The following is a 17,113-nucleotide window of genomic DNA, read 5'->3' on the forward strand; positions in this document are numbered from 1 at the left end:
TGACTAATGCTTTCAATGCTTTCTTCCCCGACCCCACCCCCATCTCTGGTTCTAACCAACTGTTCCAAGATTGCATCCTTACCAGTGTATTGTCTGTTAGGTTCTTTTGTCCTGTCCTGTATATTAGGCACCTGTTTTTAGAGAAATTTAGGAGTTTTCACAAAACCTCAAAATTGACTTAGAAATTTTGATTCATGCACATGTTTAACATATTAGATCACTTGCCAACTAGGGGAGGGGATAGGAGAAGAGAGGGAAAAAATAGAACACAGGATTTTGTAGAGGTGAAAATTATCCATGTATATATTTTGAAAATAAAAAGCCTTTATTAAAAAAAATTCTGATTCAAACACAAGCCTACTGGGTGCAGAGAACATTGTTCTGAGTGATAATCCCTGTCTTCCTGGAGCTCAATCTAAGAGCTGAGCATATACAGATACCCATAGTATGCAACAATGTATAAAAGTAAATTAACTCCTAACATTACCCATCTGATACATAGTAATTGACCTAAGACTTAAGGACCAAGCGCTAGTTAGCATTTTTTATTTTTGTGGTACTGTCAAATGGGGCATTTTAAACCCAGAGCTTGAAGCTGGAGGTTAGGCAGGGCTAATATATGAGAGACAGTCCAGTAAAGAAAGAACATGCTAGGAGAGCCGCGGGTCATGAAGGAGCAGCCTCCCCTGATCTGCGAGGCGTTTTTGTCCTGAACATACCTCCCGGCTCCCTCTGCTTGATCTTATGCACGTGGGACCCTCATCTCCCCTTGACAGGAAGGATGGGCGACCTGCTGCCTCTAACTCTTACCATGTGTTCACCCTCCATATTTGGTCAGCTTGACAGTTGTTTCTGAAATCTGATTCCTGAAGCCATGGGGATGACCTTTGGTCTACTTCCCAGCATTCACCTGCAGCCACACTGTTCCCTATAGAAGATCTTTAAGAAAGGGCTTGACTAAAAGGGAATGGATTGGTCCCCTTAACAGATTTGAGCACTCAAGTCAACCTAACCAGGAAGCTGCTGTCTCAATGTAGAGAGCTACAGGGAGAGAAAAATTTAAGAGGTAATATCAATGGGATCTGTGGGGAGCTGGGGTGAGGAATGAGCTTTTTTAAAAAGTGTAGTCATTAAGAATGGAAAATTGGTATAATGTTAAAAAATTGTTTTCAACTTCAGTCAAGATTCTGGTATATTTTACACAATTGCTCCCCAAAAAAGGCTGTATGTTTTACAAGACAGAGAGAAAGAAGAAAAAGATTTGTAGAAGCAACTTGAGAATAAATTTGCCGTTGGGATTTGATTTTTTTCTGGCTTCTCTCTTTATTTCAGTTCTCTATTTTTAAGGACAAATGATAACTCCTTAAATGCTTTTTTTTTTTTTTTTTTAATGATGCCTGGTTCATGTTGAAACAGCAGACCTCTTGGAATCTTGTAACTTAATACAGCCTCATGCTTAGTGCTGTTGCTAGGATGGGAGCTTCAATGGTAGTTGTAGAAAATATAGCAGGAGAGAACACAGATATCCAAATATATTTATTTTTTTAAAGATTCAAAGAAGAGGCTACTGCATTAAGCAGAATGTTATGTCATTCCTTTTAATTGCTTTGTACTTGATTGACCACAAATGTGCTTTAAAAAAATGACAGTTTTTTCAGATCTGACTTCTTTGGGGGTAGAAATTATAGGAAGGAGAAAAAGCATAATATCTGTCTTTTTGCTTCTCAAACATTAATTTTAGCTTTTGTATTTTCTTTGCCTGGACAAATTTTGAATTTGGTACATTTATAAAGGTCTCCTTATTTAATATACATGTTGCTTGTATCTGTCTTAATTCTTATGGACATGTCAAAAATCACTTTAGAATTATTTTAAAGGTACCTGGATTATTGAAAAACGATGCAGATTTATTTAATTTTCAGAAAATCACATTTTCTTTTTTGGTTATATTAAGATTTTAAATAGCACCAAACTTTTAAAAACTCTGCTGACAGTTGAATTCACATTTGCTAAACCCCTAAAAGAGTAAATTTTATAAAGCCCAGAAATTTTGATCAAGCATTGATTTGAAATTCTAAAAACTCAGCAACCCTGCTTAATCAAAAATGATTCTTTGTCTTTCATCTATTGAATCACTACAGCAAATTTTAAAATCATGCCATTCATTTTTTTATCCTTCTCTTAAGCTGTCTGATGCTATTCTAGTTTGACTTGAAGTCAATTTAAACTTTGCAGTATTCTGATTGGAGGATCAGCAAAGATCTTACCTCTTTTTTTACAAGTCAGGAAACCAAGTCATAGCAAAAATCATCCTGGGATCTGATATTCAGTATTATTCTACATGACATCCATTTATACAGCAAACATGCCAATGAGCCTAACTACCTACAGCGAGTCTTACCAACTGCTAGAATGTTCTCTTTCTACCAGGTGATGATATCTGCTCATCTCCTTGCCATTTTTGCAACATTTAAACAGAGCCAAAGTTCTCCTTCCTATAGTTCATGATAACTGAATTCTCTCATCCTGAATTAAGTGAGGTTCTTGAGGCACAACTAAGGGGCGTCAGTGTACAGAGCACTGGGCATGGAGTCAGCTAGACTCCTCTTTCTAAGTTCAAATCCAATCTCAGACACATACTAGCTGTGTGATTTTGGGCAAGTCACTTCACCTCACTTGCCTCAGTTTTCTCATCTGTAAAATTAGGGAAAAAAAGAAAAAAATACTTTAGTGCCTTTGTCAAAAAAAAAAAAAAAAAAAAAAAACAACCCAACAACCCAACAACAACAAAACAAAAACTTAACTGGGGCCATGAAGAGTCGAAAATTATTAAAATAACTGAACAAACCAAAAAAAAAAAAAACAACCTTAAGTTCTGCACCAATGTCAGCCATTTTGAAACGAGGTATCCCCTGCATAGTTTGGGAACAGATCTGGGTGATCCTTAAGATTTTATTTCAGAATATTCCAAAAATTTTTCTTCCAAGCTCAAGTAGCAGAGAAGAAAATGCATTGAAATTGTCAGAAGGCTTGTGTTCAAGTCCTGGTTCTGTCTTTAACTAAGCTGGGAGGTGGTCATTTCCTTCTCTTGGTCTCAATTTCATCATCTGTAAAATGCAGGTTGGACTAGTTATCCTCCAAGTTTCTTCCTAACTCTAACAATCTAGGATACTATATCATTTGTCCTTTTTAGACAAGAAGTATTTGTAAAACATCAGTGGTTATGTTATATATGTATTCTGATCTTATATATGTATTCTTCATCAATGTAAATCCCAGACCATCCATACTTTCTCATTGTAAATAATCAATATTTAAGTGACTAATATGTTTTTTTTACATGACCAAAACGTTATTTTGCTGTACAAAAAGAATCAGACTCTGAAATATTGTACAATTAGCTTGTGAAGGAAATCAAAAATGCAGGTGTGCATAAATATAGGGATTGGGAATTCAATGTAATGGTTTTTAGTCATCTCCCAGAGTTCTTTTTCTGGGCATAGCTGGTTCAGTTCATTACTGCTCCATTGGAAATGATTTGGTTGATCTCATTGCTGAGGATGGCCTGGTCCATCAGAACTGGTCATCATATAGTATTGTTGTTGAAGTATATAATGATCTCCTGGTCCTGCTCATTTCACTCAGCATTAGTTCGTGTCTCTCCAGGCCTTTTAAGTGACTAATATGTGTTAGATACTGTACTAATTCTCCAGAGATAAAAAAATATCATTCTCTTTCCCTCCTCTTTCTCATCATCTTCCTCCTCTACTCCTTCTCTTTCTCCTTCCCCTTCCCTCACCTCCTCCTTTTCTCCTTCCCCTCCTCCTCTTTCTTTCTCTTCTTCCTCCTTCTCTCTTCCTTCTCTTTCTCCTTCTCTTCCTCCTCCTCTTTATTCTCTTCCTCTTTTTCTTCCTTAAGATTATCATCTTAAATGATTCTTTTATTATCATGATCATAATTTTTAAAGTTGGATCTGTGATGAAATCATAGATTTCATCAGTCTTTTTGGGGAGGAGGGGAAAAACTGTAGTCTGTGATATTTATCCCTCAGGAAATTTAATGTTGTTTATATGAGAATCCCTAGAGGAACTTTTGACTCAAGTGAATTCCAGGAGAAAATGTGTGCTTTTTTCATCAGAAATCAAAAAGAAGGTAGTCCTTTGTGTTTCCTTTTTGCTTTAACTGGAAGAAAACTCGCTGTCCAAGTCAGTGTATGCCAGGTAGTGTTCTAAGATTCCTAGTAGTACCTATTCCTACTTCCTTAGATGAATTTTGTGTTGTATTTTTCCACAATGTGTCTTGTCCATATATAAACAAACAATCGTATTTTAACCTGTCAGCTATCTGAAACCCTCTTGGAAAGAGGTAGGGTTATAAATGGTAAGTAAAAAAAAATACAGAAATTGAGAGAACGGGTGATTCTATGAGGTCATTTTTTTCTATTGGCAAAGACAATAGCAACATGATCAGATTAATATTGGCTTTTTCTATCTCTGTTCTGCACTGAATTATGTTCATTATAAGTTGAAGGGATATGAGAATTCGCTTTTTCTGTTTTCTTGAACTTCTGACATTCTGACTTCATTCATGTTGCTTTTTTTTTGCCAAATAAAATATTTTTGCCAGGAGGAGATTCCCAGGTTGGTCCAGTTCCTAGGAATGTAAACAAATCCCCATGGCTTGCCATCTACTTGGATCTGTGAATATTCTTGTCATTTAGCATTTGCTGGGTGGTTTTTTCCCCTTTCCCTCTTGGGGCAGTTTTGAGTCATACCACATTTCAAGTACTCTCCACTTTCTGTGTTTTCATATGTGCTTTTTCTTCTGACTGAAATGACTTCTGAATCTTTTAAGACCCAATGTTAAATGTCATCTCTTCCATAAAATTTTTCCAGTCCTTCTATAAAATGTCTGTACAGATTAGATTGGGAATAGACTGCTCCTTCTTACAAATCCCTGTAACACTTCAGTCCGATGCTTCTTATGGCACTAACCATATCTTGCCATGAACTGTAGAAATTTGTTTATATATCTCATCCATCTACCAGATTGTGAGCCTCTTGAGGACCACAATCATATCTTATTCATATTTATGTTCCCTATAATGCCTAGACAAGTACCTTGTATATAGTAGGACCTTGACAGAGATATGATTTTACATGAATGGAAACTATGAATGAATATTTCCATATGGCAACATGGTAAAATCCAACTTCATAAATCAAGTATGAACAGTGCTGAGTTATTGACTTAGCTGTTATGTGAAAATATGTGTGAAAATAAGAACCAACTGGGGGAAAAATCCATTTCAGCATCTTCCTCAATGGTTATAAAAACCAAATGGAAAGTTATAATCATACTTCAATGTATCCATCATCTTGCTGGCATGGGTAGTCATCCCTCTTTCCCTCCCTTCCCCTATTCAGAATATTAGTCCTCTATGATGTCTCATTAAATGTAATTGTTACACATATTTACTTTCTATTTTGTCCTCTGTTTTATCTTCAACACACTTCCCTTCCCTTAGACTTTTTCCTTTCATGTTTTCATCTTCTTGTCTTCCCTAAGACTTAGCTGACCTTCAGAATATACTATATTTCTGAACATCCTTACTTATAATAGTTGTACCTTTTCTTATATCCCTGACACACTAGTCCAATAAGAGGAGTAGACAGACCCTTTGCTCACTATTATTACTTTCACATTATCCTTTTGCAACATCATCTCTTTTTAGGTTCGTTTCACTTTCTCAAGGCAGTTATCTATCAAATTACCAATCAATCTATTAAAGGTTATTCTCCCTCCTTTATCAAGGAATTTAATATCTGGCTTATTGACTCCCTCTCCACTCTGACCCCTAGTCTCATTCTAGTGTACTTTAATGTTTAGGCTGATATTTCCTCAGATATCCAATTTATCATTCTCTCTCTCTCTCTCTCTCTCTCTCTCTCTCTCTCTCTCTCTCTCTCTCCAGTGGATGAAGTGACTTGCCTAGACAGCAAGATAGCTGTCAAGTATCTAAGGCCAGTGCTTTGTACTACCCAACAAAGGTGTATTCTTAATCTTACTATCACCATAATTTCTGTAATAAATATTTCTCAAATTCTTACATCCTATCACTAAATTCTAACTTTACACCATTCTTCCTCCTAAATCTAATGTTTTAAATAATTATTTTTTTTATATTTTGAACTTCACAAACATGACAAGAACATTTTTACATATAAAGAACAGAAAATAATATGTGAAATTAAACTAATGTGTACCAGTTATCTAAATCCAGTCTTCATGTGGCCTTATTTCTCCCATGCTTAAAAAGCCCTATTTGACCTATCATTTCCTCAAGCTATTACTTCCTATATCTTTCCTCCCATTTCCTCCTAATTCATAGAAAGAGTTGTCTATATTTATTGCATCCCCTTCCTCTCCTTTTATTTTTCAACCTTTTATTTTATTTGCAGTCTAAATTTTAAATTGATTAACTCACTTGAAACTGTTCTCTCCAAAATTACCAGTAATTTCTAAATTGCCAAATTCAGTTGTCTTTTCTTGGTCCTCATCTTTTATGACTTCCCTGCAACATTTGACACATTTGACTATATTCCTTTTTTGAGTGCTTTCTCTTATCTGGGTTTTCATGACTCCTTTGCCTGACTGAGTGTTCCTTTTCACACATTTGTAAACTCATCATCTATATCTTGCTTCTAGTTGGGGGTTTTATCCCCAAGGCCCTGACTAAGCCTTTTCTTACACTTTTTTTCTTAGTCACCTCATCAGATCCCATGGATTCAATTATTATCTCTATGTCAACCACTCACATCTGTCTATCTGGTCTCTGTCTCTGAGATCCAATCTGGTAACACCAAATGCCTTTTGGAGATTTCCAGTTGGATTCCAAACTCATTCCTCATCCTAATTTCCCAGATGTCAAGAACACCACCTTCCTTCTAGTCATTCAGTTTTACAATCTTGGAGTCAACCTTAACTTTTCACTGCCCACACTATTCCGATCCAATCAGTCTTATTACTACTATCTTTAAAAATTGTTCCCATCTCTCTCCTCTTCACCCCCATGGCTAGCATCCTAGCTCAGACCCTCATCACCTTCTGTTCTTGTTGATAACTCTTTTACAAATAAGTTTGTATTTTGAATAGGTGTTGCTTTTGGATGCTATGTCTTTGCATTTGGAAAGATGAATTGTGCTTGTTGGTTAAGGTAGCTTCTGGCAATGTGATATAATAGGAAAATCTGTGACCCCGGAGCCTAGAAAGACCTGGATTCAAGTATTGCTAGTGCCCACAGAGATTGTTGTAAGGATCAAAAAAGTCTTTGTAAACCTTAAAGCATTTCACAAATGTTAGCCTGGTATATCAATGTTCTTGTTTTGGGGATGCCTCCTTTCCCAGTGTTGTCCTTTCATCTATAGCAGCAGGAAGCATCATGTGGCTTAGCTGTATAAATTATCCATTCAGTTTCTAGCTGGGGATATTACAGTGGAGAATAATTTTATTGGGAGGTCAGTCAACAAGTATTCATTAGGTGCCAGGTGCTGACGAATTTCTGATGATCAACCAATAATCAATAGGTATTTATTAAATGCCTAACAGGTAGTAGGTATGTGCTGGGTACAAATACAAAGAATGGGACGATCTATGGTTGTAGATTATGAGAATTATCTGACAAGGGTATATCTCCTTAAGGATAAAGATATATCTTCTCTTTGTTCATTCATTTCAGTTGTGCCCAAACAAACTTCAGTTTGTGACCTCATTTGGGGTATTTCTTGGCAGATACTGCAATAGTTTGCCATTTTCTTCTCTTACTCATTTTACATTTAACATGGTTAAGTGACTTGCCCAGGGTCACAGAACTAAAAAGTGAGATGGATTTGAATTTAGAAAGATATCTTCCTGACTCCAGGCTTGGTACTCTATGATTTTGTTACCTGGCTACCCATCTCATTACTTAGCTTCCATCAATTTTATGGGTCTTTCTACATTTTTCCCTTCTTAGTCCCATACAAATGATGGTTTGGGGGGCTTTATTTGTGACCAAAGAAAATAGGTGCAGCTAGGTGGTACAGTGGATAGAACAGCAGCCCTGAAGTCAGGAGGACTTGAGTTCAAATATGGCTTCAGACACATTTCCTAGCTGTGTGACCCTGGGCAAATCACTTAATCCAATTGCCTAAGCAATATATATATATATATATGTGTGTGTGTGTGTGTGTGTGTGTGTATGTGTATATATATATATATATATATATATATACATATATATATATATATATATGATTATATTTGCAGTTGAGAGGCAATATGGTATGAGAGAAAAAAGCTAAAATTCTGGGGCTGTGGTGTTTAGACACTGGACCAATTAAGTTCTATTGTCAGAACCTATTATGTCCTAAGGCAACCCATTTCACTTCTGGAAGTTTTGGGGAGTTTTTCCTTTCCAATTGAACAGAAATCTTCTTTTACTTCCAGCTATTGATCCTGGTGTTGCCCTCTGGGGCCAAGAAAAATTGAATCTGATTCCTGAAACACATCTCTTTATATATTTGAAGGCAATTCTGACATTTTTCCAAGTGTTTTTCTCCAAGTTACACATTACAGTTTCTTCAACTAATCCTTATATGTCATGGTTTCTAATCCTCTCATCAACCTGGTCACCCCTGGACATGCTCAAAATTATCACTGACCTTTAAAAAATATGGTGGCTACAATTGAATACACTATTCCAGATGTGGTTTAGCTGAGGCAGAGTTCAGTGGGACTATAACTTTCCTCATTTTGGATACTTTCTATTTCAGAGATCTCAGTGTGGTAACTCCCTTCACTAATGCAGATCTCAGCCTCTCCATGCCTTAAGAAACACTTTTATGAGTCTCTGACAAAGTCATTGTCTGACGAAGTTGTCTTCTTAGTGCTTAGCTAAACTTGTCCTTGGACAATGGACCCATGGCCAAGCCCAGCCATACCTATTGGCTTTCTGCTTCTTGCTTGTTTTTGAGACCGAGAGTCACCTTCATGAATAAGAGCCTAACTTCCCATTAACTTTTGTGGCTGCAGCATCAATCTGTTCACTCAAATTGAACTTGTCGTACAGTATAGTTCTTCTGGCTTTTCCTCATGTAGGTTCCTTCTCTGGTGCTGTCTCACATTTGGAAAAGTATTAAGAGCCAAAGGAATTATCTTCTCATCACCTGGCTTCTAATCATTCTATTTATTTTCTCACATTTTTCCCTTCCTGGTTCCATGTAAATGATCTTTTTAACCCAAGTATAAGATACTATATTTGCAGGTGAAAGGCAATATGGTGTGATGGAAGAAAGCAAAAGGCTGTAATTCAGAAGCCCTTGGGCTTGACTTTGTGATGTCCAGAAATCATCTAATCTCTCGACTCTTTTTGTAATTTTGTAATAATGTGTATGTAGGGGGAGGGTACAGCTAGGTGGCCCAGTAGAGTACTGGTCCTGGAATCAGGAAGATTCATCTTCCTATATTCAAATCTGGCCTGACACTTATTATCTGGACAAGTCACTTCTCCCTATTTATCTCAATTTTCTTTTCAGTAAAATGGGCTTGGAGAGGAAATAGTAAAACAGTCTAGTATTTTTGCCAAACAAACAAACAAAAACAAATGGGATCACAAAGAGGAGGACCTGACTGAAACAACTCAACTACAACCGAAAATGAGCAAACTGGACTAGATGATTTCCAAGGCCTATTCTTCTATAAATAAAAGTTCCATTAGCTATTTATATGCCTATAAGGCCATATTTTTTGTATGTTCAGCTAACTAACATTTGAAGCAAGTGATCTCCTCATTCCCAATGTAGATATCTTTGTTGTTTGCTTTTTATTAGAATATTAAATGTATTAATTAAAAAATTTAGTTTCCTTTTTAATCTGGGATATTTGACACTGTTTTTTAAAAAAATATAACTATATTCAAATATAATTAGTTTTCTTAGTAATCCTAGCCTATGTATTTTCTTTTTATGAATTTAAAATCATTATTCTATATAGGCTTCTAAAAAGGTTCATGATGCAAAAGAGGTTAAGAATTCCTGTTGTAAAGAATGGATGGGGACGACTAAGGAGGGGACAACCAGGTCAACACTGGGAAAAATTATTGTTTTTCATATAGTAATGTTGCTATGGATCCCCAAATTGGCTTGACAATTAAAAATATAATTATTTTATAACTGAAGCACATTGTTAAACTGGAAAGCAACTGGAAAAAGACAATCATAATGCCATTTGAAGGAACTAGGAATATACTTCTAGGAGAAGACTTAGGGCTTTAGTGAAGGACTTTTTCCTTTCCTCCTTCCCTTCCCTTTCCTTCCCTTGCCTTCCTTTACCTTCCCTTCCCTTTTCCTTTTCCTTTTCCTTCCCTTTTCCTTTTCTTTTCCCTTTGTCCAAATACAATCTTTCTCTCTCAGATAGATTTAATTTTTTTTGACTAGGTAAAACAGGTCATTCTCTGCCTTGTTTCTTATGTAGCTTTAATCACTCTTTGGGCGGTGCCTCAGTGAAACAGAGACTTTATTAAAGATATGTCATGTCACTCTTTGACAACAAAAGACAAACAACAACTCTGTTGCCTGCAGAACATCTCTAAATGGCTGTCCTCTAGTTATCTCATGCTCAACACGTCTGAAATGGAACTTATTTTCTTTTCCTCCTAAATCCACCCATCCTTCAAATTCCTTGTTTTTGTTGAGGGCATTCCAGTCATTCAACTTTATAACCTCAGCCATCATTGACTCTGCCCTCCCTGCCTCATGTTACCCTTTATTCTGTTAATTGGGATACCTGGGAACTACTGAGTTCCCATCCTTTGGAGATTATCAAGCAGAGACTGGACAAGTATTTACAGCAGAAATTATAGTAGAAAATCCTTTAGGGCAGAAGTTCTTCATCTTTTGTTTGTTTTGTGTGTGTGTGTGTGTGTGTGTGTGTGTGTGTGTGAGAGAGAGAGAGAGAGAGAGAGAGAGAGAGAGAAATAGAAAGAGAGACAGAGAGAGAGAGTTTTCTTTTTTGACAATTTAATGAAACCCGTGGACCCCTCCTCCAAAAATATTTTTAAATAATTAAAGGAAATGCTAAATTTCATTTAGAGATTAGTGAAAATAAAGATGTATTTTTTTTCTATTCAGGTTCAAAACCCCCCTGAAATCTATTTAAGAACTCCCAAAGTGGAGTTAAGAATCCATGTTTCAGGTTGTGGATTGGACCAGTTAAATGCTAAGATCCCTTATATAGATATCTGTATCTATCTATATACAATTATAAAATTATATCTATACAGATATATTTACCTATATCTATATATTAAAGTTCATAGAACCAAGATTAAGAATTTTTAGAATCTAGACTCTAATAATTAATCAAGGAAAAATCCAGTATTACGTCCAAATAAGGTCCAAAGAGGTCAAAATTAAGAGAAACATAAGGCCTCTTTTTGTCTACTGAAGCAGATTGGACAAATGTAGTTAGACCACAGCTAGTAATATCTAAGTTCTGCTACAACTGGGAGGAATGGACAGAGAGCAGAGTTCTTGGGTGGCAGGGTCTAGTCTTGTTTATGTGGGTTATAGTTATATTATAGATAGTTATATTAGAAATAAAAGCTAAGTTTGAATTTGCAGACTTTCTGAAAGGGTTTCAGACACCCCAGGTCTCTTTGGACTACACTTTGAGAACCACTGTTCTAGAGCCTAGGAAATTAGAGAAACTTCTACTGAATAAGGCTAGAGAATTCTCATCCTAGAAAATCAATCAATCAATCCATCAACATTTATTAAACTCCTGTGTCAGGTATTGTAGAAAGTAATTTCAGTTTGCCCTGTTTTACTTTTTGCTGTATGTTGGGGCAGGTAGGTAGCACAGTGGAGTCAAGAGGATCTAAATTCAAATCCTGTCTCACATACTTACTAGCTGTATGATGCTGGGCAAGTCCTTTTACCCCATTTGCCTCAGTTTCCTCATCTGTAAAATGAGCTGAAGAAGTAAATGGGAAACCACTCCAGTATCCTAAATAGGGTCATAAAGACCCAGACAACACCAAAGCAATTCAATGACCATAACAAAACACATGGGGAGCCCTGGACTGATAGATGTAAATCATCACTAGAAGCACAAAGATTTCTGGGTGATTCCTGATTGGTATTGGGGGGAGGGTGAAAATAGACAAACCTGGATTACTTCTCATCTGGAAAGCTTTGTGAGCCCAGTGATCTGCTAATGTCTGCTCTTTTCTTTATGTATTACTTAATTCCCTTTTGTTGCTTTCCCCACCCTTTTTTTCCTGTTTCAGGAGGTGTCCCCACATCCTACCCCAGAAGCAGCCCAGCCTGCTGGAAATAGTTTTGATACAAAGCAGAAACAGGGAAAGAAAACTGGAAGCACCAGTAGCAGCAGTAACTCCCCTGGTGTCTGGCCAACTACAGCTGTGCCCCACGCTGAGACCACGCCGACGTTACTGAGCGATGCTACCAGGTAGGAATATTTTTGAGAAAACTTAGTCACGGCATGATCTGGCATCTGATAGCCTGAACACTTGTTGCTTAGACAAACCACTATCACACCAGACATCCCACAGGAAAGAGATGAAAACCTCACCTCTTTTCTTCTCTCTCTTTAGAATCAATTTGTGCCCGAATATTAGAAAATTCAAATCCTTAGCATTTAATCAGTGCATGCACTTGTGCTTGACCCTAGGGATACAAAGACAAAAAAAAAAAAAAAAACCAAAACAGTTTCAAGCCATCAAGGTGAATATAGTCTATTTAGATGAAGTGTTTTCTTCCAGCCATGTAGGAAATGCGCAAATTAAAGGCTTTTATTCCTTTCAAGTCCACTTTCAGATAGATTCCTAAGTGCAGATCTTGAAATTAAAATTGATAAATTTCTCAAGTGGCCGCTTCCTGGCTCTCTTCATGGCAGGGCTGATTATTGCAGTAGACAAAGTACCACTTGGGTGGTAAACTCAGGCAAAGAACAAATGTCCCAGATGGGATTGATGGGCATAGCCCAGGAATTGACTAAAATCTAGATTGCTTGATTTGTGGAGTCAGTTCTTGGCCACGTTCAACATACTGAGAACATCCTTGGTGACTCTTTTCCCAAGTGACCAGCCACATGTGGAGCTGCTCGACACAGAGGCTTCGATGCTTCCTTTGCTATACAATACTATCCAGCACAGGCAATTTTCCGTTCTTAGGTATAAAAGCACTGTGCCTTAGCCATTCCCAAAAGATCCTAACCACAGCAACTGCAAAGAGGTTCCAATTTTGGGTTTTGGCTGCTTAAAATAAATACAATTGACTACAGGTGTTTGGAAATCTCAATCTCTCCCCTTATTACCTCCCCCCTCATTTTCTGCAAGTGGCCAACATGACTCATTATGTGATTTAGCTGTGTGGTTTGGGGAGGAGGGACTGGTTACTCTTGGTATGAGTGGAAGATTTTTGCAGGGAAATGGAAGCAACTGGGATTCTGAGTGGTGGTGTCCCAGGGAGGAAACCAACCTTCACACAATGGTGTCACTTTTCACCCTTCTCTTGTACTTGGTGTTTCCTTTCCCCCTTTTCCTTTTTTAAAGCTTGTTCCACTTTAGAATGTTTTTTAGCATTAGTAGCTACATGGTGGTTTTAATTCTTTTTAACCAGACAACCTAATTAGCTCAGTATGGCCATGAAATTAATTAATGACTAATTTTTCCCCTGGAATTTATGTATAACAGAAGGTTTCTTGATAGAGACCCAAGGTTTCATTTTTCTTATTATTGTGGTTGAGCAAGTCTTTCAGTAGTTTATGGATCTGGGTTTCGGTTCTGTCTCATATTTGGAAGGGCATAGAAGCTGAGCTCCCTTACTTCTCAGGATCCCAGTGTCTAGCACTTTTTTTTTCCTTTCTGAAAGTTTGCCTCTTATTGAAATGGAAATGCAGTAGGAAAGAAGTCCCTTTCCCTAACTGCCCAAAGGAGTTTCCTTTTGCCAGTTATAAATCCTTATCATGAACAAGAGGTGAAAGCTATTGAATGCCTATTATGTTCGAGGCACCAAGACTACAACACAGGAGCAGAAGCTTAATGTTAAATTCTTGAAAAACTGACAATCTGGTTGGGAAATTATGGAAAAGGGAGCAAAAGCTACTTTGTGTCATCAGACAATGACATGCAGTGATGAGAACAGACCATTGAGCTTGTCTGCTGGCATATTTGGCAAAATGAACATAGATTGAAATGGATAATAGTGGGACTCAAGGGTTCTATCCACTGTACCACCTAACTACATCCAAAATGGGTCGAGACAACATATAAGTAACTAGATTTATAGAAGACACTGGCGTGCTCTCTCTCTCTCTTTCTCTGATTTTCTATCTCTCTCTGTTTTTGTATACATGTATATGTAAATATATATGTGTGTATGTGTGTGTATGTATATATACATATGAAAAGAGAGAGAGAAAGAGAGAGAGACAGAGACAGAGACAGAAACAGAGATAAAGAAAGATGGGGGGAGGGAGGAAAGGAGAAGGGATATGAAAAGTAATCCCAGAGGGAAAGACACCAGAAGCAGGAGGGGTAGAATGGGCTGAACTACCTTGGGGATCAGCAAAGTTTTTTTAATGCCTGTCTCAAACTTCTCCCTGAATTGAGGACTCATGTTTTAAATATTGATATTCTTCTAATATTATTGCTTAGCATTAATTCATAGAATCCTATCATCTCTGAAGAATAGAAAATGAAAATCCTTCAAAGAACAAGTTGGTCAATAATCATTTATTAAATCTTACTATGTGCCAGGCATTGAGCTAAGTGTTTTACAGATATTATTTCATTTGAGCTTTACAACTGCTCTTCAAGGTAGGTGCTGTTATTATCCCCATTTTACAGATGAGGTAATTGAGGCTAATAGAGGTTGTGACTTGCCCAGGGTCACACAGATATTAAACAGCTGAAATAGGAATTGAACTCAGGTCTTTCTGATTTCAGATTTGGGGCTCTATCCAATGTACCACCGAGAGAGAGAGAGAGAGAGAGAGAGAGAGAGAGAGAGAGAGAGAGAGAATGAAAATGAAAAGTAATCTCAGAGGGAAAGATATTAGAAACTAGAGGGACTAGGAAAGCTGTTATGTAGAACAAAATTTCTTTTTTATAATATAGCTTTTATTTTTCAAAATACATGCAAATATAGTTTTTTTTTTATATCTACCCTTGAAAAGCCTTGTGTTCCAAATTTTTCTCACCCCCTTCCCTTCCTCCCTCCTCTAGACAGCAAGTAATCCAATATAGGTTAAACATGTGCAATTCTTCTAAACATATTTCCACATTTATCATGCTACACAAGAGAAATCAGATCAAAAGGGGGAAAAATGAGAAAGAAAAAAACAATCAAGCAAACAACAACAAAAAGGTGTAAGTACTAGGCTTTGATCCACATTCAGTCCCCATAGTCCTCTTTCTGGATGCAGATGGCTTTCTCCGTTACAGATTTGTTGGAAGTTCCTTGAATCACCTCATTGTTGTAAAGAACCATGTCCATCAGAACTGATCATCACATAATCTTGTTGCTGTCCTATAAAATGATCTCTTGGTTCTCCTCACTTCACTTGTTTCCCCAGGTGTCTCTGAAATCATCCTGCTGATCACTTCTTATAGAACGATAATATTCCATAACATTCATATACTATAACTTATTCAGCCATTTCCCAACTAATGGGCATACACTCAGTTTCCAGATCCTTGATGATACAAAAGGGGCTGCTACAAACCTTTTTGCACATGGGCTCCTTTTCCCCTTTTTCTGACTTCTTTGGAGTACAGACCTAATAGAGATACTGCTGAATCAAAGGGTATGCACAGTTTGATAGCTCTTAGGGCAAAGTTCCAAATTGCTCTCCAGAATGGTTGGATCAGTAAAACAAAACTTCTTAAACTGTGGGTTGTGACCTTGTGACACCACCTGTGGGTGGTGGAGTTGCGTAATGAATCTGTGGGTCATGAAAAATTTGGCAACAGTAAAAGGTATCAAATATTCTTCCAAGATTCAATTCTTTATATAAAAATAAAGAAATGTAGTCATCTCATTAGTATGCATAATTGCTTTTAACTTTAATAAATGCTAAAAGTATATGCATACCAAAGAATTATTTTAAAATAATTCTCTTTGTGATTTATTATCAGCAAATGTACCGAGGTTATGTAAAAATTTCTCAGGTGAAGGAGCTGTCTGTGAAGAAGCTCTGTTGTAGAAAGTGTGTTTCAAGTTGGATTCTGAAGGATTGTAGGAAAGCAAGGAGGCAGAAGTGAGGAGCTAAAGCATTCTAGGGTTGGGAGAAGCAGTGCAGAGTGGGAGATAGAATGTCATATGGGAGAACTATATGGATTTTGGTAGACCAGATGGATTTAAAGAATATGGAAGAAAGTAAGGTGTAAAAAGACTGGAAAGGAAGGAATGAATGAGACTTTCAGGAACTTTAAATGTTAAATAAAGGAGTTTCTATTTTTCTGAGGAGGTGAGAGCCATTGGAGTTTATTGAGTTGTGGCATGTCAGACCAATATCTTAGGAAAATCACCGTGGCACCTGGAGAGGAAGATTGGTTGGATTGGGGAGAGATTCAAGGCAGGGAGACCAATTAGGAGATAATTTTAATTTGTTTCTGCATGTCCAACATTCTATGACCCCATTTGGGGTTTTCTTGGCAGAGATATTGGAGTAGTTTGTCACTTCCTTCTCCATCTCATTTTACAGATGAGGAAACCGAGGCAAACAAGGTTAAGTGACTTGTCGGGTCATACAGTTAGTAAAGTTTGAGGCTGCATTTGAACTCAGGTTTTCTTAATGCCAGACCTACACACTATCCACTATGGTACCACCCAACTGCCCCTGGTGATTTCAATAGTGTAGGCTAAAAGTGCCGAGGGCTTGAACTTGAGTAATGGCTGTATCAGTGGGAAAAACGTGGCAGACCACAGAAGAAATTGTGGAGGTACAGAGCTGTGAAGTGGACATAATCAGCCAGCACTGTGTTTCAGATAAGGAGTCACCAAGGAGAAGTCATGGGAAGCATGAAAATGAGCAGGAAAAAAGAAAG

General features: G+C 37.2%; 1 protein-coding gene across 13 annotated transcripts in view; it reads left to right on the top strand.

Moving 5' to 3' along the window:
• TACC2 (transforming acidic coiled-coil containing protein 2) overlaps positions 1-17,113 on the top strand; it is a 314,467-nt gene that overhangs the window by 46,245 nt on the left and 251,109 nt on the right. For all 13 annotated transcript variants that reach the window (XM_031955975.1, XM_031955979.1, XM_031955974.1 and 10 more), the window contains one exon: positions 12,329-12,510. In XM_031955975.1, coding sequence (XP_031811835.1) covers positions 12,329-12,510 — 182 coding nt within the window. The remainder of the gene's footprint in view (positions 1-12,328; positions 12,511-17,113) is intronic.

Source organism: Sarcophilus harrisii, chromosome 2, assembly GCF_902635505.1.
Source record: "Sarcophilus harrisii chromosome 2, mSarHar1.11, whole genome shotgun sequence".
In the NCBI taxonomy this organism is placed as follows: Eukaryota; Metazoa; Chordata; class Mammalia; order Dasyuromorphia; family Dasyuridae; genus Sarcophilus; species Sarcophilus harrisii.